The sequence below is a fragment of the Macaca nemestrina genome, chromosome 15, assembly GCF_043159975.1.
Source record: "Macaca nemestrina isolate mMacNem1 chromosome 15, mMacNem.hap1, whole genome shotgun sequence".
Lineage (NCBI taxonomy): Eukaryota > Metazoa > Chordata > Mammalia > Primates > Cercopithecidae > Macaca > Macaca nemestrina.
In genome coordinates, this window is record NC_092139.1 from 97968827 (window position 1) to 97992712 (window position 23886).

Genomic DNA, 23886 nt, shown 5'->3' on the forward strand with positions numbered 1-23886 from the left:
AAATTCCATCTAAGGACGTGAGGGTAAGTATGAAAGACAGGAGGAACTCTGAGCAATTCCCATTCCATCTGAGGAGACAGCTAGCACCTGCACGGAACTATGGGGAGACATAGGAGGAACTTGGAGCAATTCCCATTCCATCTGAGGAGACAGCTAGCACCTGCGTGGAACTGAACTGCATGTAGCCCTATGACCTCGCTCCTGCTTCACAACTCTGAGATGGCATTTTGTTCCATTTTGCAGATGAGTCATTTGAGGCTCTTGGAATGTGGTGTTTGCACAATGAGAATAATAAACTCCCCTTTTTATCTTCCTCAGGCCAGCAGCTCAGGTACAGACACACACCATCTGTGACAAAGCAGCTTTCCGGGCATTTCCTCAGGCCAGTTTTGGAAGCAGAGGCTCCTGGTGACTGCAGGGCTAAGTCTGATCCTCACTTTGGCTATTGCTATGCTGTGTCAGGGACACCAGTCCTACCTATTGCCTACCCCAATGCCATGCTGTGGTTTTTTATGAACTAAAAGGCCCAAGCCAACAACATCTCTTTAAAACCCTTTGTGCTGATTCAGTGCTGAAATCTCTTCATGCTGAAACCCACCTCTGACCCACCCAGGTAGCTCTGTTACCTGGCCACAAAGCTGGCAGTCTTGTCAACAATATTTCTGACCTCTGGAGGAGGGTAAATAATCCCCACAACTGGCTTAGAAGGTGCAGAATCCTCCTTTGAAGATGCTTCTTCTTCTGTGGGCTGTGAAAACAGGAAAAGAAATAAGGTTTTAAAGTCCCTGGTTCAGAGCAGGTTCTCCACTATTACACTCCTCTAGGATATCATTCAGAGTAGACTTTCACTCACAGACTTCCCTCAGGTTAGAACCCTCTGCTTCAGAAAAGCAGTTCTCTTAAGTTCACTGCACCTGCGGGGGCTGCTCCTGGGGACCCAGGGAAAACAGCAGCTTCCCTGGCTCCTCTCTAGTTGGACTGTCTCAGTGACACCAGGAATCTGCATTTTTACCAAATGCCCAGGTGATTCAGATGCAGGGACTCCGACTACATTCTGAGAAACCATGTTCCAGAATCCAGGCCATGTCTGGACTCCACGCACCCAGCGATGGGCTTGGCATGTAATTTTTAATGATTGTTTGCTGAATAAAGAAATGGGAAACTATTTGATGACAAATTCTTCTGCCCTGGATGCCCTCGCTCTTTGCCTCTACTCCACTGTCAACCAACAATCAATGCTCAGGTGTTTTGTGAAATTCCACTGGAAAGTTCAGCATTAACTATGCCATAAGTACCAATATTTTTTCTCCAGCAGCTTCTTCCCCTTAGTAAACAAAGGGTCAAATCTCTTATCTTAGAAAAATGAAGTTTCTCCTCTGCCTCCATGTTCCTTTCTGCCGCTGCCTTCTCCCGCCCCATCCTCTGGCAGCTTAACATCCTGAGTTCTCTTCAGTTTGCTGATCCCACTTCCCTGCCTCCCATTTGGTCCCCATTCATTTTAAGTGCTCTTGACAAAGTCAAAAACGACTGCCCACAGCCATTATCTGGGTGTGAATGGTGACCACTCCTTCATGAAAACTCTCAACTCCTAGACCCCATTCTTACCTGTCTTCCCATCTTGCTCACCATTCCATCCAAGTTTCCTTCCTGGCCTGTTTCACCTCCTGCTCTGTGAAGTTGGAGATCCCCGCTCCCACCGCCCAATTCTGTTCTTGGTTCTCTTCTCAGTTTTGACAGTGTCCTCCACTTCCCCTCCTGCCTCTATACAATCTGGCTCAAACTGATGTCCCAGAACACTCTTGCGTACTGAACAGCTTCGGGTCCAGCTAACTACTGGGCACTTTCATCTCTAACCTCTTTCCTCAGGAATAGCTACTCAGTCGTCCATGCCACAAAGTTGGGGCTCCTCTCTCTTCCTCAGCTTCCACACTCAATGATAATAACATTTATCAAGTTGGGCACAATGGCTTGCACCTATAATCCCGGTGAGTCAGGAGGCTGAGGTAGGAGGATTGCTTGAGCCCAGGAATTCAAGGCTTCAGTAAGCTACGACTGCACCACTGCATTCCAGCCTGGGTGACAGAACGACACCCGGTCTCTTAAAAAAAACTTTTATCAAGCACTGAGTAGATTCCAGGTATTTTTCCCAAGCACTTTAAATATACTAATTCTTATAACTCTTATAAGAAGCCTATAAGATTAAGTACTCTTTTTTTTTTTTTTTTTTTTTGAGACTCTCTCTTGCTGTCGCCCAGGCTGGAGTGCAGTGGCATGATCTTGGCTCACTGCAACCTCCGCTTCCCAGGTTCAAGTAATTCTCTCCCGAATAGTGGGGATTACAAACATGCACCACACCTGGCTAATTTTTTTTTACTTTTAGTAGAGACAGGGTTTTGCCATGTTGGCCAGGCTGGTCTCAAACTCCTGACCTCAAGTGATCTGTCTGCCTCGGCCTCCTAAAGTGCTGGAATTACACGCGTGAGCCACTGGGCCGGCCAAGTACTCTTAATATCTCCACATTACAGATGACAAAACTGAGAGATGGAAAGCTTAATGTCCAACTGGCAGAACCAGAATTCTAACACACCACTCTGGCTGGAAAGCCTGCCCACCCCTCTGCCCTAATCTAGGCCAGGCCTTCAGCCCCTTGGAATAGCGTGACTGGCCTCCCCTCCTCGTAGTGACTCTCCACATGCCTGCCTACCTGAATTTCTGAAACACAAATGTCACTATTTGGCTTAAAACTCTCCCTTTTCTTCCCATTGTCTACAAGGAAAAGTTCAAATCCTAAGAAAGAATCGCATCTCCTGTCACCACGCTCTATGCTTCAACACTTGTTCATTTACTCTTGATCAGAGACACCGTTTGATTCTTAACTCAGTGTCTTTATGCATATTATCTGGCCATTACCTTATTTTCTCCCAACGCCTGGGAAAACGCCAGGGACACACAGGTACTTAAATATCTGTGGAAAAGGCATGGCTTCTTCAGTCATGTCCCCCTCATTCCAAACCCAAAGCAATGTTCAGCATATATGCTCAATAAGTATTTGCTTGATGAATAAAGGATGTTATTTCCCTTCCCTAGTCACCTGCCTGGCAAACTCCCATTCCTTCTTCTAAAAGAAATTTACCTCTCACTCCCGTGGGCTTCCCTACCTTAATATCCCTTCTACTCCAGCAAGCAATGTTGACTAGATTTGTACCTGAAACTTCTATCACAGGGCATATCACACCGTACTACAATGGTTTATACACATTTGAGATTCGAGAGGTTTATTAAGGGCGGGCTGACACTGTATCATTGACGGCCATCGGAACAATAAACATTTGGTGAGCATTCTCGTGTATCTGTCTTCTCGTTAGCTTGTGAGCTCCCCGTGCCCCATTCATTCCGGTAACGTGGGAGCGTGGCACGGTGTCTGGCTTGGGGCAGACACCGAAATAGATGCTGAGAATTAACATCCAAAGATGTACCGCCCAGGCTGGGAAAGTGGGCATTACTGGGGAAAGGCTGGGGCCGGTGGCCCCAACTGCCACAGAAGATCACAGGATGGGCTGGATCAGCGCCTCTCACACTTACAAATCAATCACCTTAGGATTTTCTTCAAATGTAAGATCCCTATTTAAAAGGTCTAGGGCGGAGACTCCACATTTCTAAGCTCTCGGCTCGTGCCGACGCGGCTGCTCCGCGGACCACTTTGAGAACCCCGTTCAGAGCAGCTGGTTTCGTTACCAGAACCACCACCATAGCGCGGGAAGCGCGCAGCCTCCTGGGATTTGCAGTCCCTCCAAGCCCTTCATAGCGGCCGCTTATTCCCGCTCAAGTAAGTAGCGCCCAGGCCCACGCTCCGGCTGCAGGTTGAGGGGCGGGGGAGAGGTACCTGTTTGGGCTCGGTGGCCACGGGCGGCGGCGGGGGCACCGCCTGCACGGGTCCGGCCGGCATGACTGCGACGCTGAGGGCTGCCAGTCCGCCTCGGTGTCGGTGAGGAGTGCCGCCTCAAGACAGCCTCCCCGCTCGAACAGTACGACGAGCTCGCAAAATGGCGGCAGCCGAGCGCGTTGTGGCCGCGAAGGTAAGACTGACGCACTTCCGGGACCGCCCCCTCGCCGTGGCGCGCTTCCTGCTCCTCCCCGCGGGCACCGCGGCGTCCGACGCCGTTGTCAAGGCAGCGGCTGGAGCTCCGGGCTAGGGGTTTCCGGGGTTCCCGGGAGCCGCAGGCGCGCCGGGGGCAGTTCCCGGAGCTGACCGGATACAGAGGCTGAAACCGCGACGCCGAAGACAGGTGAGATGTTCTACGTCACCCGCCGGACCCCCGCCGCATCAGCTCGCGCCTCCTTTACTCTACAGTGCCTCGCTCAGTGCCAGTGCCTCGCTCCCTTCGACACCGCCTTCCAAGAGCCCAGCTCCCTCCCATTGGCCTCTCATTTCGGAGAGCCCCTGTGCCCTAAGGCTCGCCGCCTCAGAGCCCCGCTTCCCTATTCCCTTAGTCCCCCCTTTCATTTCAGGCCCACATCCTCCAAGCCACTCTTCCAAATCCTACGCCCTTAATTCCCTTTTCCCATAGGCCTGCCTTTTCTTGCTTCCACCCCCTGCCTTCCGTAGTCCTGATCTCAAGCCCCACTGGGGCCTCCCTCTCAAATCAAGGCTGCTGCTTTTTCTTTCTTTTTTGTTTTTTTCTGAGACAAGGTCTTGTTCTGTCACCCAGGCTGGAGTGCAGTGGCGCGATCTTGGCTCACTGAAACCTCCGCCTCCCGAGTTCAATCGCTGAGTTCAAGCAATTGTCCTGCCTCAGCCTCCCGAGTGGCTGGGACTACAAGCGCCCACCACATCCGGCCGTGTGTGTGTGTGTGTGTGTGTGTGTGTGTGTGTGTGTGTGTGTGTTTTGTAGAGACGGGGTTTCACCACGTTGGCCAGGCTGGTCTCGAACTCCTGACCTCAAATGATCCTCCCGCCTCGGCTTCCCAAAGTGTTAGGGTTACAGGCGTGAGCCACCGCGCCCGGCCAGTTTTAAAATTTTTTTTGTAGGGACGTGGGAGGACGTCTCCCTATGTTGCCCAGGCTGGTCTCAAACTCATGGAGTCAAGCAATCCTCCCACCTGGCCTCCCAAAGTGCTGGGGTTACACGCATGAGCCATCACTCAGGGCTGCTGCTTTAGGCTTCACCCCTCACTCTCACAGGTGCGCCCCTGCAGGCTATGCAGCTCGCTCCCCAGAGGCCTACCTCGACTCCTGCCGGCTTTCTCTCCCTTTCCTGAGATCCCCACCCCCTTCCTCCCCTCCTCAACTCCGGAAAGCCCGGAGCTGGCTGGGAACCTTGCCTGGCTTTCAGTTTCCTCACCTGTGAAATGAGGGAGTGATAGGAAGGGTTGCTCTCTCCAGTCTTCCCCCTCCCCTGCACACATCGTAGCTGTGTGTCATGGTTGTTATTAATGTAGAATAATGATAGCTAGGATGTATTGGTCATTTACTATGAGCCGGATCCTGTGCCCAACACTTCATGTATTACGTCATTTATTCCTTATAGCACCCTATTTACAAATGAGGACAGTGAAGTTTGGAGTTGGTAGAGTGGGAATGCAAGCTCAAGCCAGTCTTATTCCTCTACTAGTGCAGTTAGTTATTCTTTTGTCCTCAGTCCCTTCAGCGTCCCCAGGGATCCAGGCAATTAACAATCTCATCTTTGAGACTGGCATCTGCCACATAGCTGGTTTTAGAGTTTCCCATGTTTTCGTGGTGGTGACTTTGAATCTCAGCAGTCACCCTGGCTGGGAAGTAGGCGTCATTTTTACCAGTAGGTTAGGGTACTAGGTCTCAGAGAAGGCGCTGGAATGTTGAACGGAAGTGTAGGAAAGGCTCCTGCTCTTCTCTGGGAGTCAAAAGTCCGCCTTGAGCCCCAGGAAATTGAGGAGAGGCAGAGATAGCTGCTGCTCCTTCCTAAGGGTTCAATTACTGCAGTCACCTATGTGTTCCTGGGTACAGTGCAGGGCTGGCAGCCTCAGACTGAGGGTTCCACTCAAGAGCGAGGAATTACAGAGAGCTCATGTCAAGTGCTTTTTCACTTGACATGCACGTAAGTACTTCTTTTTTTTTTTCTTTTTTTTTTTTTTTTTTTTGAGACGGAGTCTTGCTCTGTCGCCCAGGCTGGAGTGCTGGAGTGCAGTGGCACAATCTCAGCTCACTGCAAGCTCCGCCTCCTGGGTTCACGCCATTCTCCTGCCTCAGCCTCCCGAGTAGCTGGGACTACAGGCGCCTGCCACTATGCCCGGCTAATTTTTTGTATTTTTTAGTAGAGACGGGGTTTCACTGTGTTAGCCAGGATGGTCTCGATCTCCTGACCTCATGATCCACCCGCCTCGGCCTCCCAGAGTGCTGGGATTACAGGCATGAGCCACCACACCCGGCCGCACGTAAGTACTTCTTAAACCATGCTTGTATCTGCATGACTTGAATTTTCAGAAGCAGCAACATAAGGTCATCTTGGATTTTCCTGAACTTGGGCATTTGCTGCTGCTTATCTGAACCAGGATCTAGTGGGAGTTGATATCCAAAATTGCCCCATAGGGCAGCTGTAGTTATTTGAAGGTGAACAGATCAGTGTTTCCTGGTGCCTTCACAAGCACACTTATGAATTCCAGGTGCTTTGCCACCTGAATACACTTCCTCCCAGGTTGGGACTTCTTGATTGCTTTATTTCCTTCATGCTCTTTTCAGGAAGGAAACCCAGAATACTTCCATGTGTTATTTTGCCTTTGTTTCTGCCTCCCTCCTTGGAGACATAAAATCTCTTGGGCAGCAGTAGTTCATGAGAGGCAGCTGCTAAGACAACAGGAGTGTGGGATGTGGGCATGTGTATTGTGAATGTCATGGGGCAGACACGTATCACTTGGGTGATATCCCATGGGTGAAACTGGCACACACAAGCTTACCCCTTGCAGAGACCCTCAGATATCGTTGGTAGTTGCTGGAGGACAGGGCTCCTTGTGCCCTGATGTGTTCCTGGTCTTGCCATAGTGCCTGGCATGGAATAGATACTCAGTCCTCATTTACTGAATGCACACACAGCATCCGACCCTCTGCACCATCCAGTACCGTATCTACCAGCCGATACGGCTTTTGAACATTTGAAATGGTTTCTGGTTCAAATGGCCATGTGTTGTCAAACAGGCATTAGATTTTGAGACTTAATACCATAAAAATGTTAAAAATCTTAATAATTTTACATTGGTATGTTGAAATGGTAATGTTTTGGGTATATTGGGTTAAATAAAATATGCTATTAAAATTGACTCTTTTTTTACTCTTTTTAATGTGTAGGGGAGAAAAAGTAATATCTTTTCCTCACTCATTGCAAGTTTAATAAAAGACAGATTAAAGTGGCTCACACCTATAATCCCAGCATTTTGAGAGGACAAGGCCAGAGGCCAAGAGGCCAGGACCAGCCTGGGCAACATAGCAAGTCTCTGTCTTTACAAAAAATAAAAAAATTAACCAGATGTGGTGGCACCCACCTGTAGTCCTACCTACTCAGGAGGCTGAGGTGGGAGGATCACTTGAGCCCAGGAGTTCGAGGTTACAGTGAGCTATGATAGCACCACTGTACTCCAGCCTGAGCGACAGAGTGAGACCCTGTCTCTAAAAAATAAATAAATGAAGTAAAATTTTAAAAACAGATTAACAAGAGAAAAGCATACAAATGTATTTTATAAAAGTTTTCCCTGACATGGAAACCTTCAGAAATGAAAACCCAAAGAAACAAGGAGATCTGTTTTTTTTTTTTTTTTTTTGAGACGGAGTCTCGCTCTGTCACCCAGGCTGGAGTGCAGTGGCCAGATCTCAGCTCACTGCAAGCTCCGCCTCCCGGGTTCCCGCCATTCTCCTGCCTCAGCCTCCCGAGTAGCTGGGACCACAGGCGCCGCCACCTCGCCCGGCTAATTTTTTGTGTTTTTAGTAGAGACGGGGTTTCACCGTGTTAGCCAGGATGGTCTCGATCTCCTGACCTCGTGATCCGCCCGTCTCGGCCTCCCAAAGTGCTGGGATTACAGGCTTGAGCCACCGCGCCCGGCCAAGGAGATCTGTTTTTATGGACAGTGTGCAGAATTATGATTGGTGGACCAAAAGGTATGATCTGGAGGGGCACGGTAGTTCACACCTGTAAACACAGCACTTTGGGAGGCCAAGGAGGGTGGATCACCGGAGGTCAGGAGTTGGAGACCAGCCTGACCAATATGGTGAAACACCATCTCTACTAAAAGTACAAAAAGTGGCCGGGTGCGGTGGCTTACACCTGTAATCCCAGCATTTTGGGAGGCTGAGGCAGGCGGATCATGAGGTCAGGAGTTTGAGACTAGCCTGGCCAACGTAGTGAAACCCCATCTCTACTAAAAATACAAAAATTTGCCAGCTGTGGTGGCACGTGCCTGTAGTCCCAGCTACTCAGGAGGCTGAGGCAGGAGAATCACTTGAACCCAGGAGGTGGAGGTTGTGGTGAGCCAAGATCACGCCTCTGCACTCCAGCCTGGGCAACAGAGTGAGACTCTGTTTCAAAAAAATAATAAAAATTAAAAAAAATAATGAAAGGCTGGGCACGGTGGCTCACGCCTAATCCCAGCACTTTGGGAGGCCAAGGTGGGTGGATTACGAGGTCGGGAGTTCAAGACCAACCTGGCCAACATGGTGAAACCCCATCTCTACTAAAAATACAAAATTTAGCCAGGCATGGTGGCACACCCCTGTAATCCCAGCTACTTGGAAGGCTGAGGCAGGAGAACTGCTTGAGCCCAGGAGGCAGAGGTTGTAGTGAGCCAAGATCATGCCACTGCACTCCAGCCTGGCCGACAGAGCGAGACTCTGTCTCAAAATAATAATAATACAAAAATTAGCCGGGCATGGTGGCGTGCACCTGTAGTCCCAGTTATTCAGGAGGCTGAGACGGGAGAATTGCTTGAACCCAAGAGGCGGAGGTTGTGGTGAGCTGAGATTGCGCCACTGCACTCCAGCCTGGGTGACAGAGCAAGACTCCATCTTAAAAAAAAAAAAAAATGGGCCGGGCGCGGTGGCTCAAGCCTGTAATCCCAGCACTTTGGGAGGCCAAGACGGGCGGATCATGAGGTCAGGAGATCGAGACTATCCTGGCTAACACGGTGAAACCCCGTAAAATACAAAAAACTAGCCGGGCGAGGTGGTGGGCGCCTGTAGTCCCAGCTACTCGGGAGGCTGAGGCAGGAGAATGGCGGGAACCCGGGAGGCGGAGTTTGCAGTGAGCTGAGATCCGGCCACTACACTCCAGCCTGGGTGACAGAGCAAGACGCCGTCTCAAAAAAAAAAAAAAGTATGATCTAATAGTAATAAATGAGGGAGGGCGTGGATTTAGCAAGGCCTGTTTGCTCAGATTCTTCTTGGTGTTCCTGTGTGACATTTCTCCCCATCTGGGTATAGGGCAGGACACCTGTCACATGAGGGTCTTCAGGGGAGAAGGAGGGGAGAGGTCACAGACTGACCTTCCTGGCGGCCTGCTTCAGAGAAGAAGGATGAGGGGAAGATGAGAGTGGCCATCCTGCTTCTGCAGTTTTTTGCATTTCTAAGGTGCCATATCTTGGGGTAGCATTTCCTGTACCCCATCAGTGGCTAGTAGAAAAACCTAAAATCCCATGTGTGGCTTGCATTATATTTCTTTTAGACACTGCTGCTCTAGAAGTAGCATGGCCTGAGGACAGAGCAGAGATGGTGGACTCAGAATCTCAGCTTCCTGAGAGACCTCGGGCAAGCTCCCTAACTTTTCAGAGCCTCAGTTTCCTCCTCTGTAGAAATGAGGCAGATTCAGGGAAGTGGCACACAGTAGTTCTTCAGTCCAACCAGCACTATTGAAGAGTGCCCTCTGCTCAGGCTGGAGGCAGGCAGCCCACCTGCCCCTTCTCTCACCTCCTTCCTCCAGCCTGGAACCCCTTCTCCTTCCTGGATAGCCTTCCACCCTGCTCCCAGGAAGCCCTGCCTGACTGTGCTTTCACTCACTGGCCCTGTCATCCCTTCCCAGGGTCTGAAGAGCTACTCAGGGCCAACCCTGCACTGGAGACAGGAAGCCGGGCACGTGGATGAGCCTCTGACCCAGAGCCCTGGAGCCCACAGGCTCATCTGAGAACTAGACACTCAGTCACTCCAGCTCCACGGGCAGGCACCTGCACAGAGGTAAGGAGAGGGCCCCGTCCTCTGGGAGGTTGAAGAGTCCACCACCCTTCCCCTGAGTGCCTCTGAGCTTCCCAGCACCTGTGGCACAGGCTGGCCCTGAGTCCTCTCAGCCCAGGTGACCAGGTCATACCACACGCTCACAGGGAGACAGGCTGCCAACCACAAATAACTTCGCAAATAATGATTCCATTCTGGCGGTGGCGTGTGCTGGGAAGAAAAAGAACAGGATGCTCTGAGAATGTGTGACAGGGAACCTTGCCCGACCTGGGGCCCTGGGGAGTTTTCCTGAGGAGAGGATGTTTGGCGGGGGGGCCTGAGGGAGGTGTCTTATCTAGAAGAAGTTTGGGGAGGGGCGCGTTCTGGGTGGGGAGACACTGAAGCTGGGGCAGGCCACACAGGGCAGGAGCCCCAGGAAGCATTCCAGTCTTGGTGCTCTAGAAAGAGAGGAAAAGGCTCCAAGCAGGGGTAGGTTGCCTTATTAAACAATCACTCTGGTTGCCATGTACAACCAAGAGGGACCAGGTGGTACAGGGCAGAAGAGAAGTGGCTGATCCCTCAGGGAAGCTCTGGCAGTGTCTCGGGAGATGATGGGGTAGGAGCAGTGTCGATGGAGAGAAATGCTGGGTTCCCAGTGTGGTCTGGATGTAGGATCTGCAGCACTGGGTCCTGGGACATGGGGGTAGAGGAAAGAGGGAACTCAGGAAATGCCTAGGCTAGGGCCAAGCCAGGTGCACTCAGTGGGATGTCATTTTCTGAGATGAGGGAGGTTGATGGGGAGGTTAGGTTTGGGAGAACAGTTTTTCAGCCAGGCCTGGACTTGCTGGAGGCAGAAGGGGCCATGGCCTAAATGCTGCCCAAGCAGCCTCTGCTTCAGGGAGGGGCTAGTGCAAGGAGGTACTTCCTGCACTGAGAAATTCACCAAGGACAAGGGGCCCCTGCTGGCAGGTGGAGAGGAGCTGGAGCTCAGCATCCGCATAGCTGCCTGACTCCCAGCAGAATGCTGGATCTGAAACAAGCTGCCAACTCACACCCCAGCCCTGCTGGAGGGTGACAAGCCACAGGAGGGACCCGGCCAGTGTCTCGCTTCTCCACTTTCTGAGTCAAGGGTCACAGAATGTTCAGATCACCACTTTCAGATGTCCACAGGTGGCAGAAGATGGACCAGAAGCGTTCTGTGTGGGCCGCAGGGGAACTGGGGAAGAACGGGAGCCAGGCACCCACACAAGACAAGGATGGACTTCGCTGTGGTTACTGCTAATAATATTATTCATAATAATAATAGTTAATATTGGTTGAGAACTTTTACTGGTGCCTTGCATTGGACCAAGCACCTTACTCATGATCCCTTTAACGCCTTCACAACAACCTGGCCTGCTTGGAGACAATGTCCCCATCTTACAACTGGGCCTCGGTGACTTCTCTGAGGCCAGGAAGGGGCAGGACTGGGATTCTCTGCATAAAAATGTAGCAGCAGGCCGGGCGCGGTGGCTCAAGCCTGTAATCCCAGCACTTTGGGAGGCCGAGACGGGCGGATCACGAGGTCAGGAGATCGAGACCATCCTGGCTAACACGGTGAAACCCCGTCTCTACTAAAAATACAAAAAAACTAGCCGGGCGAGGTGGCAGGCGCCTGTAGTCCCAGCTACTCGGGAGGCTGAGGCAGGAGAATGGCGTAAACCTGGGAGACAGAGCTTACAGTGAGCTGAGATCCGGCCACTGTGCTCCAGCCTGGGTGACAGAGCGAGACTCCGTCTCAAAAAAAAAAAAAAAAAAAAAAAAAAAAAATGTAGCAGCAGTCCTAGTGTTCAATAGATCAGTAGGGTGACTAGTTTATACTGATCTATTGTACATTTCAAAATGGCTAGAAGAAAATAAATAGAATGTTTCTCTTTTTTTTTTTTTGTAAGACAGAGTCTGGCCCTGTCACCCAGGCAGGAGGGCAATGGCGCGATCTCGGCTCACTGAAGCCTCCACCTCTGGGTTCAAGCAGTTCTCCTGTCTCATCCTCCCAAGTATCTGGGATTACAGGTACCCGCCATCATGCCCAGCTAATTTTTGTATTTTTGTAGAGATGGGGTTTCACTATGTTGGCCAGGCTTGAACTCCTGACTTCAGGTGATCCGCCTCGGCCTCCCAAAGTGCTGGGATTACAGATGTGAGCCATTGTGCCCGGCCTCAAATGTTTCTTAGCATAAAAAAAAGACAGGCTGGGTGTGGTGGTTCTCACGTATAACCCCAGCACTGTGAGAGGCCAAGCCTTTCAGAGAGGACTGCTTGAACCCAGGAGTTTGAGACCAGCCTGGGCAACACAGTGAGATCCCATCTTTACAAAAAAATTTTTAAATTGCCAGTTCAAGATGTTACCCCCCAAAAATAATAAATAATTAGCTAGGTATAGTGGCACATACCTGTAGTCCCAGCTACTTGGAAGGCTGAGGCAGGAGAATCACTTAAGTCCAGGAGGTTGAAACTACAGTGAGCTGTGAGGGCGCCACTGCACTCCAGCCTGGGTGACAGAGGCCATGTCTCAAAAAACAAAACAAAAGGAAAAAAGGAAAGACAAATTTAAGGTGATGGATATTCAAAGTACACTGATTTGATCTTTACAAATTATATATGTATTAAGTAATTCTGAAACTAGGTACCTTGAAACTATGGACATCTATTATGCATCAAGAAAAACAAAAATTGTTTTAAATATATATATAATGGGATTGAGTGTGGTGCCTCACGCCTGTAATCCCAGCACTTTTGGAGGCCAAGGTGGGTGAATCACTTGAGGTCAGAAGACCATCCTGGCCAACATGGAGAAACCCTGTCTCTACTAAAACTACAAAAATTAGCCAGGCATGGTGGCGGGCATGTGTAATCCCAGCTACTCGGGAGGTTGAGGCAGGATAATCGCTTGAACCCAGGAGGCAGAGACTGCAGTGAGCTCAGATCACGCCACTGTACTCCAGCCTGGGCGACAGTGCTAGACGCCATCTCAAAACAAAAAACAAAAAACGTACATATATATAATGGGTTCCCTATCACCAGAGTGATGACAATAGGTCTCAATGCAAGTTTTCACATTTTCCTCTCTTGCACTTTAGAAGTCAAGTGCATTTTAAATTTTCTTTGCAATTCTTTTTCTTTTCTCCATTCAATCACTCAGGCATTATTTGCCAGTGAGCATCTACAGTGGGCCAGGTCTCCAACTGGCCACACTAGGGACACCGCAGGGGCTAAGATGGCTCGGAGAGAAGGCCTTCCAGCAGACAGCAATCAGAGCTGAGATGGGGGAAGCCCAGAGGGAGTATCTAAGCCAGCATGGAGGGTGCTTAGGGAAGCCTTCTTGGAGGAGGTGATATCCAGGAACCCTGAAGGATGAGAGGAGTTAGCCATGTGATGGGAATTGGACAGGGAAGCATGATTCTGACAGAGAGGACAGATGGGCGAGGATTTAGAAACAAGTGCCTCGTGTGCATGAGCTGCTACTGGTAGCTCATGGTGGTAGGAGGGAAGACTATGAGGTAGAGGGGAGGGGACTAGAGAGAGGCGAAGTGAGGGGTGTGTTCAGAGGTGGCTTTTCTTCCATAGGCCACAGGGAGTACTGAGGCATTGTGGCCAGTATGACATGGTCCAGTAGAGTTTGGTCCAAATCTCTGGAGCTGAAATCTCTGGAGGCCTGCCCTGTGATCCAGCTGGAACCTGCTGCAGTGGTCTAGGCAGGATATGACAGTGGCCTGGTGTGGCCCAACACTTGCCATCACGCTGTAGCTGTAACTTCAGTTGTGTGTGCCCTGTTCAAGGGTTCACTCTGGGAGGAAAGGATGAGAGGCATGTTCTTGTTCATAGCTGTATCCACCCAGCCTTGAGCAGGGGACCCGACGTATGTAAGTCCTTAGGAAGGACTTGTGGAGTGATGGACTCTGCAGTATGTGCTTAGGGTAGTGGGACTGAGAGGCTGTTGAGGCCACCCAGAACCAGGTCCAAAAGGCCTTGTCACCTGGGGCTGGGAAACAGACTTCTCCCCGGGGTCTGGGGTGAACTTCTGGCCTAGTAGCCCCTGGGCAGATGAGGGTTTCAGGGAGTTTCCTCTAGCAGCAGCCACGTGACTCTGGCTGGCAGGGCTCTTCTGTGCTCACCCCAGGAGCTGTGAGGATGGCGCACCTGCTGGGCAGCCAGGCCTGCATGGACAGCCTGCGCACAGACCTCACCGACCTGCAGGGTGCCATCATAGACGTCTTCTCCCGTGCCGGGCCTGTGCGCTTCCCCTCCTGGAAGTTCCCTGACTGCATGGCCTGTGACCTCGACATGGTGGCCCTGCTGGAGCACTATGACCATGTTCCGGGTGACCCCGAGTTCACGCAGCTGTCCCATGTTGTGCTGCTGGAGCTGGTCATCGACAGGTGAGGGCCTTGACCAAGCCTGGTCATCTCAGGATGCCGGCTCCTGCCCCTGAAACCAGTGGCAGCTACAGAAGCCCCTCCAGAGGCGGGGGTGGTGTTGGAACAACAGTCACCATTGAGTACCTGTCGGGGCCACATCAGCTCAGGACTTTCAAAGTAGTCTTACCTTTTATCGTTTGTCTTGTGTTGTGTGCTGTGCTATCCCGTGTTAGGCTCTCCTAGCCTGTCCACCTTAGGCAGTTGATTTCCACTCCATCGGTCTCTGTGGCACCACATCTGTGACCACGGTCTCTCAGCTGCTCCCAGCTGCCTCCTCAGGGTTTCTGTGTCGGGGACCCCATAGTTGCTTCTCAGAGTTTCCATCCCGGCCTCTCTTTCCTGTTGTCCTGTGGGTTGTGCTGTTCCCTCTACATATCACAAGGCCAGAGACGGGATGTATTTTTCCAAATCCTGACCCGCTGAGAAGAGCCTCGTGGATTCTCCTGCAGCCCCATCAATTCTAAGCTATCATTAAAGTTAACGTGGTTGACCGGGCACGGTGGCTCATGCCTGTAATCTCAGCACTTTGGGAGGCCACGGCGGGTGCATTACTTGAGGTCAGGAGTTCAAGACCAGCCTGGCCAACATAGTGAAACCGTGTCTCTAGTAAAAATACAAAAATTAGCTGGGTGTGGTGGTGCGTTCCTGTATTTCCAGCTACTCAGGAGGCTGAGGCATGAGAATCACTTAAATCTGGGAGGCAGAAGTTGCAGTGAGCCAAGATGACGGCAATGCGCTCCAGCCTTGGTAATGGAGTAAGACTGTTTCTCAAAAAAAAAAGTGAAAATAAAAATAAAGTTAAGATGGTGTGCCAGGCACGGTGGCCGACACTTGTAATCCCAGCATTTTGGGAGGTTAATGGGAGAATCATTTGAGAGTTCAAGACCAGCCTAGGCAACGTAAGGAGACCCCATCTGTACAAAAATATTTTAAAAATTAGCTGGGTGTGTTGGTGCATGCCTTTTTTTTTTTTTTTTTTTTTTTTTTTTTTTTTTTCCGGAGTTTCGCTCTTCTTGGTGTGATCTCAGCTCACTGCAACCTCTACCTCCTGGGTTCAAGAGATTCTCCTGCTTCAGCCTCCCAAGTAGCTGGGATTACAGGTACCCACTGCCACGCCCGGCACATCAACCTGTGGCTGTGGGCAGGCTCTTCCCCTTTCTGGGTCTCAGCTCTGTCATCTGTCAGGTGGAGGCTCTGGGCCACTGAATGAATGTAAGGCACCCAGAACTTTTCAAGGACTCAGGATACAACTGAGGCAAGGCCAGGCCTGGCTTCACAGAGCTCCCTAGTCCAGTGGAGAAGAGCCAGGCAGAAGTCCCACCCAGGAGATGCAGGAGAGGCTCCCAAGCTGAGGTTGTGGCCAGGGAGGGCTTCCTGGGGGAAGTAACCCCTGGGTTAGGTTTGAAGCTGGCCCAGCAGAGCATATTCTGAGACTCTCCAAGCCCTCGATGTCTGGGCCAGTTCCGCAGAGCCAGAGCTGCGGTTGTATGGTCTGAGGGTGTGTTGGCACCAGCCTGGGCCCCAGCAACCTGGCATCTCTGCCCGCAGGCTCCTGCTGCTGCTTCAAAGCTGCATGAGCTACTTGGAGAACCTTGGCTCCGAGCAGATGATGCCCCCTGCACGGGCTACGGGGCCCTGCATGTCCGTGGGGCTCACGGTGCGGCGCTTCTGGGATAGCCTGCTGAAGCTAGGCACGCTCCACCAGCAGCCACTCCCCCAGGTGGGTCCCAGCCTCTGTCTCCCCACTGTGGTGGCCTTCACATCTTGCCCCAGCTCTGGCTTCCTAGCCTACCACTGTGTGCACCGCCACCTTCACTGGCTCCCACCGCCCTCCCAGTCAAGCCCCACACAGTGTGGCGGTTAAGAACACAGGCCTTGGGGGTCATGCCTTACTCCCTGGCTCTAACATCCCTGTGGGACTTTGGAAAAATCTTGCCTACTCCAAACCTCAGTTTCTTCATCTGTACAATGGAGATCATGTGAGCCCCGTTTGTTATGGGCTATCCCATAATCTACACAACCACCCGCTGGGGAAGGACCACTGTCACCGTGATGGGGAGGAAACTAAAACTGAGAGTGGTTATGGTGACACAAGAGCAGGCACGTCCACTGATCAAGAGCCCAGTAACCAGCAGCTGTGATGTCACCATCACTCAACACCATGCGTACAATCAGATCAAGGCTGGAGCTTGGGGTGTGGGCCGCAGAGAGGAGACCTGGGTGTGGTAACTTGAGTCAGAGTAAAAAAGGGAGAAAGTTCTCTCTTATTCACGTCGGTGTCAGAGAACATCTGAGGGTCTGCGTGTCAGGCAAGGCTGTCACACTGTCACAGAACATCCCCAGAGAACCAGTCACCTCCCTCTCTACTTTCTCCCTCACCTGCTTTCCCTTGTCTTTTTCTGAACACAGAAAGGGGCAAACCAAAGAGAGACTCCCACCTCCAAGCCCACCAAGGGCGAGCCACCCAGGAGCCCTGAATGTCTGCCTGCCAAGTTCATCAAGCCCTCCTCCCCAGTGCCAGGCTTGCCCCAGACCTGCCAAGAGCCAGAGAGCATCCCTGTCAGAGCCTCCCTGCAGTTCCCAGCCACGACCTCCAGGAACACCAGGAGTGTCTACTCCCAGACCATTGAGACGGCCCTGGTGCCCTGTGACGCATGCGCCAGCGTCCAGGGAAGCCTGCAGAAGGTGGGCAAGGCGGTCATCAGCCTGTGTCAGAGCCAGAACTTGCCTTCATCCTTAGGCCAGTTCCAGCAACTGGTACAGGACAGCATGGGGCTCAGGCCACTGCCAGCTGCCACAGTGGGCCGCTGGGCAGCAGAGCAAAGGAAAGACCTGAAGCGCCTCTGTAAGCATGTGGAGGCCCTCAGGGCCCAGCTGGAGGAGGCCGAGGGGCAGAAGGATGGCCTGAGGAAGCAGGCGGGCAAGCTGGAGCAGGCGCTGAAACAGGAGCAGGGGGCGCGGCGGCGACAGGCAGAGGAGGATGAGCAGTGCCTGTCCGAGTGGGAGCGTGACAAACAGCAGCTGCTCACAGGTCTGTGCCCCAGAGGCCAGACGCCTGGTGCCAGGGTCTCTGCCACAGCCTTTGCATGGATGTTTGTGAGACAGGACTTCCAGGGCAAGTGGTTTGTGTGGAAGAACCCAGGCTGGGACACAGGCAAGAGGCAGGGAAGGGAGGGCAGCAAGGAAGGGTGTGTTTGTCCGGTGGTGACACTGTGATCGCAGTCCCGCTGGGGCTAGGAACTGGGCTAGGACACTTGCCCAGACTCATCTCTCAGGGAGGGAGCCGAGGTATGTATCCACTTGCGCTGTCAGTCATTGAGGGCTACTTCCAGAGAGTTATTCCCCTGGCACTTCCAGCCAAGCAGAGCAGCCTCTCTGGTTTTGGCAAAAGCCATTGGAGACGTAGTTCCTGGCACCAGAAGTTGGTCAGTGCTCACTGACGGGAGGCCGGAGGGATTTGCCCTTTCTGAGCCTCACAGTTGCCTCCATGGACGACATCAAGGCCCAGAGAAGTGTAGACACATGGCAGCCAGCACATGAGAAGCAGGGTGGACAAGGGCCCAGCCGCCTCCACCAACCTCCCCAGAGCTCCTCCCATGACCGCAGGCGGCCTCTCTGCAGGCGATGGGCTGCCTCCACTCCATGGGGCACACTGGGCATGAAGGCCGCCGGCCAGCTCCATGGGACCCTCTGAAGGGCCTCTCTCTTGGCTGCCATAGAAACAAGTGACCTAAAGACAAAGATGGCCACCCTGGAGAGAGAACTGAAACAGCAGCAGGAGTCCACGCAGGCTATGGGTAAGGAACCCCGTCATAGGCCCCGATGCCACATCTCAAGCCAGGGGTGTGGCTGGACGAGCATCGTCCATCTCTGTCCCCTGAGCATCCAGAGCGAAGACGAAGGGTACCAGCCACAGGAGGGTGGGCCTGACCAACCACACTGTTGGGCGATGACCAAACTGGGGTGCCACCTCCTACCCAGAAAGCACCTTCTATTTTCTAAACCCACCTCAGGCAGGGTCTAGAGCCCCATTTTGCTCCTGAGGACTCTGAGGCCCAGAGATGGGATGTGAGCTCCTGTCCTGGGTCTGAGGTAGTACAGCGCTCCCCTGCCCTACCATCCCACGTCCACTCAATGCTGCAGAGACAAAGGCCCAGCAGCTGCAGGAGGAAGGCGAGCGCAGGGCGGCAGCAGAGAGGCAGGTGCAGCAGCTGGAGGAGCAGGTGCAGCTGTTGGTGGGTCGGCTGGAGGGTGCTGGCCAGCAGATCTGCTGGGCCAGCACGGAGCTGGATAAGGAGAAGGCCCGTGTTGACAGCATGGTCCGCCACCAGGAGGTGAGGCCGGGGCCCTTGCCAGCCTGGGCACCTGCAATGTAGGCTGCAGGGAGAGAGGGCTCCACTGTCAGGGAATGGGGGAACATCTGTATTGGGTACCTGCTCCCTGAGATACCTCCAGGTGTGGGGGTTGACTCATCTTTACAGAGAGTCTGCCCTGAGCCAGGCACTGGGGGAACAGTGATCCAGGGACAGATACTGCCCAGTGAGGCCTCAGTCTGGAGGAGTGCCCTACAAGCAAAGATGAACAGGTGTGCCACACTCTCCTGCCAGATGGCTAAGGGGTGCAGGGAGGGATGGCCACATCTGCCATGGGAATCCAGAATGACTTCTAGGAGGAGGTGGCCTTTGAGCTGGACGCCCGTGACAGGCAATTAACCCATCAGCCAGGGGAAGGATAGGGTGGGCAGAGGGTGAGCCAGGGCCCACAGCTGTGCTCTGGGCAATGGAGCCTCACAGGAGTCCTCAGAAGTGTGGTTGAGGGAGTAGGTGATCTGTTGCCCAGTGAAAGGGGCAGGTCTGGGGGCTGTCCTGGCTGGGTCCACCCTCAAAAGCTCAGCAAGGAGCCAGGAGTTCAGTTGAGAGTTCCCAGGGTCAGACATGGGCCCAGGGTAGGGGAAGCCTTTCTACCCCAAGTGGGTGCTGTTCTCTGCCTTGTAAACTGTCACAGCCACCATGTATCAGGTGTCTGCTGTGACCCAGGCTTCAGGAGCCACAGACTCTGATGCTTACTCCTCGCTACAGCAACAGGAGGTAGATACTATTGTCACCCCCATTTTACGAATGAGGAAACTGAGCCTTATTGAGGTTAAGGAAGTTGCCCAAGGCCACATAGCTAGTGAGAGATGGAGCCAGGACTCTGAGCAGTCCAGCATTAGTTCTTCCTGCTTTCCATTCAGTGGGTATTAGGAAATGTGGGCTTCAGTGACATGGGATGATGTGACACTGGAGACCCAAGGAGAAGAAAAACTTAGTTCCCAGAATTCCTCTCCAAGTGGGGTCTCCGTGTGACTGGAAGGAAGTGGGGGTGAGACCCCCAGAGTCAGCCAACTACGTTCCAAGGGCCAGGGTCTTCAAGCTGGGGTCCTGCCCTTGACCAGGTCTGGTGTGCATCTGCCTGCTGCCAGCTTCCCCCAACCCCTGCCCTTCCATGTGTGTGACCAATGTTCCCTAGACACAGACACACGCCCCAGGGGGGTAGCAGCGGGGGGGTAGTAGATGCTATAGCCTCCTTAGTTCCACATGGCTGGGCCTAGCCCTGTGGGTCTCACAGCCTCCCTGCTTGTCTGTTCCTGCTTAGTCCCTGCAGGCCAAGCAGCGAGCCCTGCTAAAGCAGCTGGACAGCCTGGACCAGGAACGTGAGGAGCTGCGGGGCAGCCTGGATGAGGCTGAGGCCCAGCGGGCCCACGTGGAGGAGCAGCTGCAGAGCGAGCGGGAGCAGGGGCAGTGCCAGCTCAGGGCCCAGCAGGTGAGAGGGGGGGTCTTCCTTTTTGCTGGAGAAGTCTCTGGCCAACTGAGTGCCTGCAGGGGACGGTGCCCCAGGGGCGCTTAGTGCCATGTGGCTCATTCAGGAGCCAGGCCTGAGCCTCCCCCTGCCCCAGGAGCTGCTGCAGAGCCTGCAGAGGGAGAAGCAAGACCTGGAGCAGGCAACTACGGACCTGCGGCTAACCATCCTGGAGCTAGAGCGGGAGCTGGTGGAGCTGAGGGAGCGGGAGCGGCTGCTGGTGGCCTTCCCAGACCTGCACCAGCCCACTGAGACCCAGATCCAGATCCATGGTAGGGGACTGGGGATGGTGCCAAGGGCATGCTGGGGCTCAGGGCCGACAGCTGAGGGCTCATGTGGCCAGGACACTGGGGACTGCAGTTCCCTAGCGTGCAGCAAGGGTGGAAAGCCGGGCGGCCAGCTGTGCAGCCCCTGTGGACCCACCACAGCACGCAAGCGCTTCATGCGTCATCCACTCTGCATAGAGAGGGATGTGAAAGCCCAACTGTGATGTGACTGCCTCTAGCCACAGCAGCCAAACCCAGACACAGGTCTGGTTGTCCCCACAGACCATGCTTTTTACCACATCACATGCTAATTCTTGCTTGACTTCTCTGTGTCCCCCTTCTTGGTTCTTGGAATGGGTCCCCAAACCACACCATGGGACTAGTCCCAAGGACACAGCCCCCAGCTGCCCACTGTCCTGGACCCCATGGCACAGGAGTGCTAGGTACCCGTCTTGGCACAGGATTGGATATCAGGTGACTTGGATTCTCCCAGCCTCTCCAGACCCCTAAAGCGCTGGGGCAAATCCATTTGCAGAGCTGGCAGGAAGATCTCCAGTTAGCTGCTCGTGAGACATCATCCAGGCCCTTCTGTCCCCTTCTCAACCACCCTGTGAGGCAGGTCATAGCCCCTTTTTACAAAGCAGGAAACTGAACCAGAAGGGGCAGCAATTCCCCCAGGCTCATGGAGCCAGAAGGAAGCATCCATCACAAAAGCAGGGGAAGCGCAGCCTTGCCATTACCACGCTTGAGCTGGCCGTGTGACCTTGGACAGCTCACTTTGGCTCTAGCCTGTCCAAAACAGGGGGCCTTGTCAGAGAGATTCACTCTCCTCTCCTGCTTATTTGCTAAGTCTTTTTTGTTTTGTTTTGTTTTGTTTTGTTTTTTTGAGATGGAGTCTCACTCTGTCGCCAGGCTGGAGTGCAGTGGCGCAATCTCAGCTCACTGCAACCTCCGCCTCCTGGGTTCAAGTGATTCTCCTGCCTCAGCCTCCTGTGTAGCTGGGACTACAGGCGCCTGCCACCACACCCCAGCTAATGTTTGTATTTTTTAGTAGAGACGGGCTTTCACCATGTTGGCCAGGATGGTCTCGATCTCTTGACCTCATGATCCACCCACCTCGGCCTCCCAAAATGCTGGGATAACAGGCATGAGCCACCGCGCCCGGCCTTGCTAAGTCTTTTGAGAGCTCTAGGTCCCACCCAGCTCTCAGATTTTATAATATGGTCATCTTCCCAGCAGGTGAGGGGAGAGGGAAGGGGGAATAAGGCCTCTGGAGAAGGAAGATGAGCTGGGAGGCCTGGTGCACTACACAGCTCCCTTGCGCCTGCCGGGCCAGCCACCCAAGCTGGTGTGCCTCCCTTCTAAGGTCCTGTCCCATTGGGCACAGGAGGCAGATCCAGCAGCGTGGAATCCCAGATAACATGTCCCACAGACTCTGGCAACGTCACAGATCACATGGAGAGGCAAGTGCAGGCCAACGACATCCGCATCCAGGTCCTACAGGAGGAGAACGGGCGGCTCCAATCAATGCTGTCCAAAATCCGGGAAGTGGCCCAGCAGGGTGGCCTCAAGGTGGGCCTGAGAGGGCGGGCCCTTGGAGACCAGGAGGAAGCCTCTGCCCAGCAGAGGTCTTCAGACTCTGCCCGGGGAACTTGTGGAGAGCCCACCTCATCACATGAGGCCTTAGGCTGTGCTTTTGTGAAACATTTTTCACATTTCCAGAAGGCGTGAGGATGTTACGGATCCAGTGCCTTCCAGTCCCATATCCCCTCTATAGCCATTCATGCCTTCAGGTGCAACAAGAAGCTTTGTCAGGGGTCGGGCGTGGCAGCTCATGCCTGTAATCCCAACAATTTGAGAGGCAGGCAGATCACTCGAACCCAGGAGTTTGAGACCAGCCTGAATGATATGAGACCCTGTTTCTAAAAAAAAAAAAAAAAAAAAAAAAAAAGCCATATCAGAAAGAAACCTCCCCTTAATTGCTGCCTGCCTGAGGCTCTGCAGCTGAGAACAGGCCCTGGAAGGCTTCCTAGGCCCCGCCCCTAGGTGGAAGGGCCCGTAGATACACACCTGGCCCTTCCCTCCCCATCCCTGGCTCCGACACCCTCTCTGAACAGTGGGGAGGGGACTCCTGAACCCTTCTAAGACTGGCTTTTTCTTTTTTGTAGCTGATCCCGCAGGACCGGCTCTGGTCCCCTTCTAGCAAGGGAACCCAGGGAGCAACACAGCCAGTCCAGGCCCAGAGCACATCCCCAGGGTGAGTGAGGCTTTACCGGAGGTGGGGCAGCTGGGTGGAGCATCCCCCGCACTCACAGGGGATCTTGGATCTGGTTTTCCTTCAGGCCGTTGGGCAGACAGCACCTTCCTGGCAGCAAGACGGGCAGGACCCTGCTGGGCCAGCCCTGCGCATCCCCACCTCGGCAGCCCTGCGCATCCCCACCTTGGCAGCAGCCCTGCGCATCCCCACCTCGGCAGCAGCCCTGCGCATCCCCACCTCGGCAGCCCTGCGCATCCCCACCTCGGCAGCCCTGCAGCCAGCCCAGCAAGTCCTTGCTGGAGGGTGTGACCCACTTGGATACCTGCACCCAGAACCCCATCAAGGCCTTGGTCAGGCTGAGGAAGAGACTGTCACCTGGCCGGGGACAGGCCAGCTCTGCACACCAGCCCCAGGAGCGGCCCATGTAGCCTGTGGCAGTGCTGAGGCTGGATGGCAGGTGGCTGGCAGCCCACCCGCCGTAATAAAGCCCCGGCCATTGGCCCACAGCAGTCTTGGCCTCACAGTATGACTGAGCCAAGGAAAGAGCCCTTTCTTCCCCGTCCTGGGCAGGGGCCACTGAGTCCCCAGCCATGCAGTTCAGTCAGTCAGCAGAGTCCTGGCACTATGCGCCCTCAGTAAAAGGGGCCTTTCTGCTTCCCTCCCGACAGAGGCTGTGGGATAGGAGAGTACACCCAGGGCAGAGGAAGCCCCTAGGGCCTGGGCTAGGTGAAGGGCCGTCTTTCCCCAGAGCAAGGGACGAGGGGTGAACCTGGGCTCAGTGGCCTGCACTGACTCAGAAGGGGGTCGGGTGGGAGTGGACAGGGGAAGGGCCAGTGAGGACATCTGAATCAGGCAGCGGGCAGCGACACCTTCAGCCTCCCACCCTGGTTCTGGACCTGTGCTGGC

General features: G+C 53.6%; 2 protein-coding genes across 14 annotated transcripts in view; one reads left to right on the top strand and one right to left on the bottom strand.

Annotated features, from left to right (window-relative positions):
• Window positions 1-4022, bottom strand: part of LOC105487237 (splicing factor 3a subunit 1) — a 22370-nt gene extending 18348 nt beyond the window's left edge. Inside the window, exons 1-2 of the mRNA XM_011750620.3 lie at window positions 3884-4022; window positions 627-748 (exon numbers count right to left, since the gene is read on the bottom strand). Of these exons, the coding sequence (XP_011748922.1) occupies window positions 627-748; window positions 3884-3946 (185 nt within the window). The 5' untranslated portion in view covers window positions 3947-4022. The remainder of the gene's footprint in view (window positions 1-626; window positions 749-3883) is intronic.
• LOC105487239 (coiled-coil domain containing 157) lies at window positions 3939-23489 on the top strand. Of its 13 annotated transcripts, XM_071080393.1 has the most exons (14): window positions 4052-4286; window positions 10035-10186; window positions 14322-14580; window positions 16168-16339; window positions 17029-17650; window positions 18339-18416; window positions 18763-18953; window positions 19638-19706; window positions 20254-20421; window positions 20555-20729; window positions 22090-22295; window positions 22892-22980; window positions 23066-23146; window positions 23222-23489. In XM_071080393.1, the coding sequence occupies exons 3-14, from the start codon at window positions 14333-14335 to the stop codon at window positions 23406-23408; spliced, it is 2286 nt and encodes a 761-aa protein (XP_070936494.1). In that variant the 5' UTR covers window positions 4052-4286; window positions 10035-10186; window positions 14322-14332; the 3' UTR covers window positions 23409-23489. The 13 variants fall into 13 exon arrangements, 12 of the variants coding, with proteins under 12 accessions (XP_070936491.1, XP_070936494.1, XP_011748923.2 ...); XM_071080390.1 differs by having other exon boundaries at window positions 3939-4076; window positions 23066-23489; XR_011614053.1 differs by lacking the exon at window positions 23222-23489 and having other exon boundaries at window positions 22090-22186; window positions 23066-23082.
• The last annotated feature ends 397 nt before the right edge of the window (window positions 23490-23886 follow it).

Excerpts from the sequence above, each read along its gene's own strand:
- LOC105487239 (XM_071080390.1), top strand. The coding sequence starts at position 14,333 with ATGGCGCACCTGCTGGGCAGCCAGGCCTGCATGGACAGCCTGCGCACA. Across the intron at positions 18,954-19,637 it reads GCATGGTCCGCCACCAGGAG|GTGTCTGCTGTGACCCAGGC; the intron begins GTGAGGCCGGGG and ends ACCATGTATCAG. Across the intron at positions 20,422-20,554 it reads GCCAGCTCAGGGCCCAGCAG|GAGCTGCTGCAGAGCCTGCA; the intron begins GTGAGAGGGGGG and ends CCCCTGCCCCAG.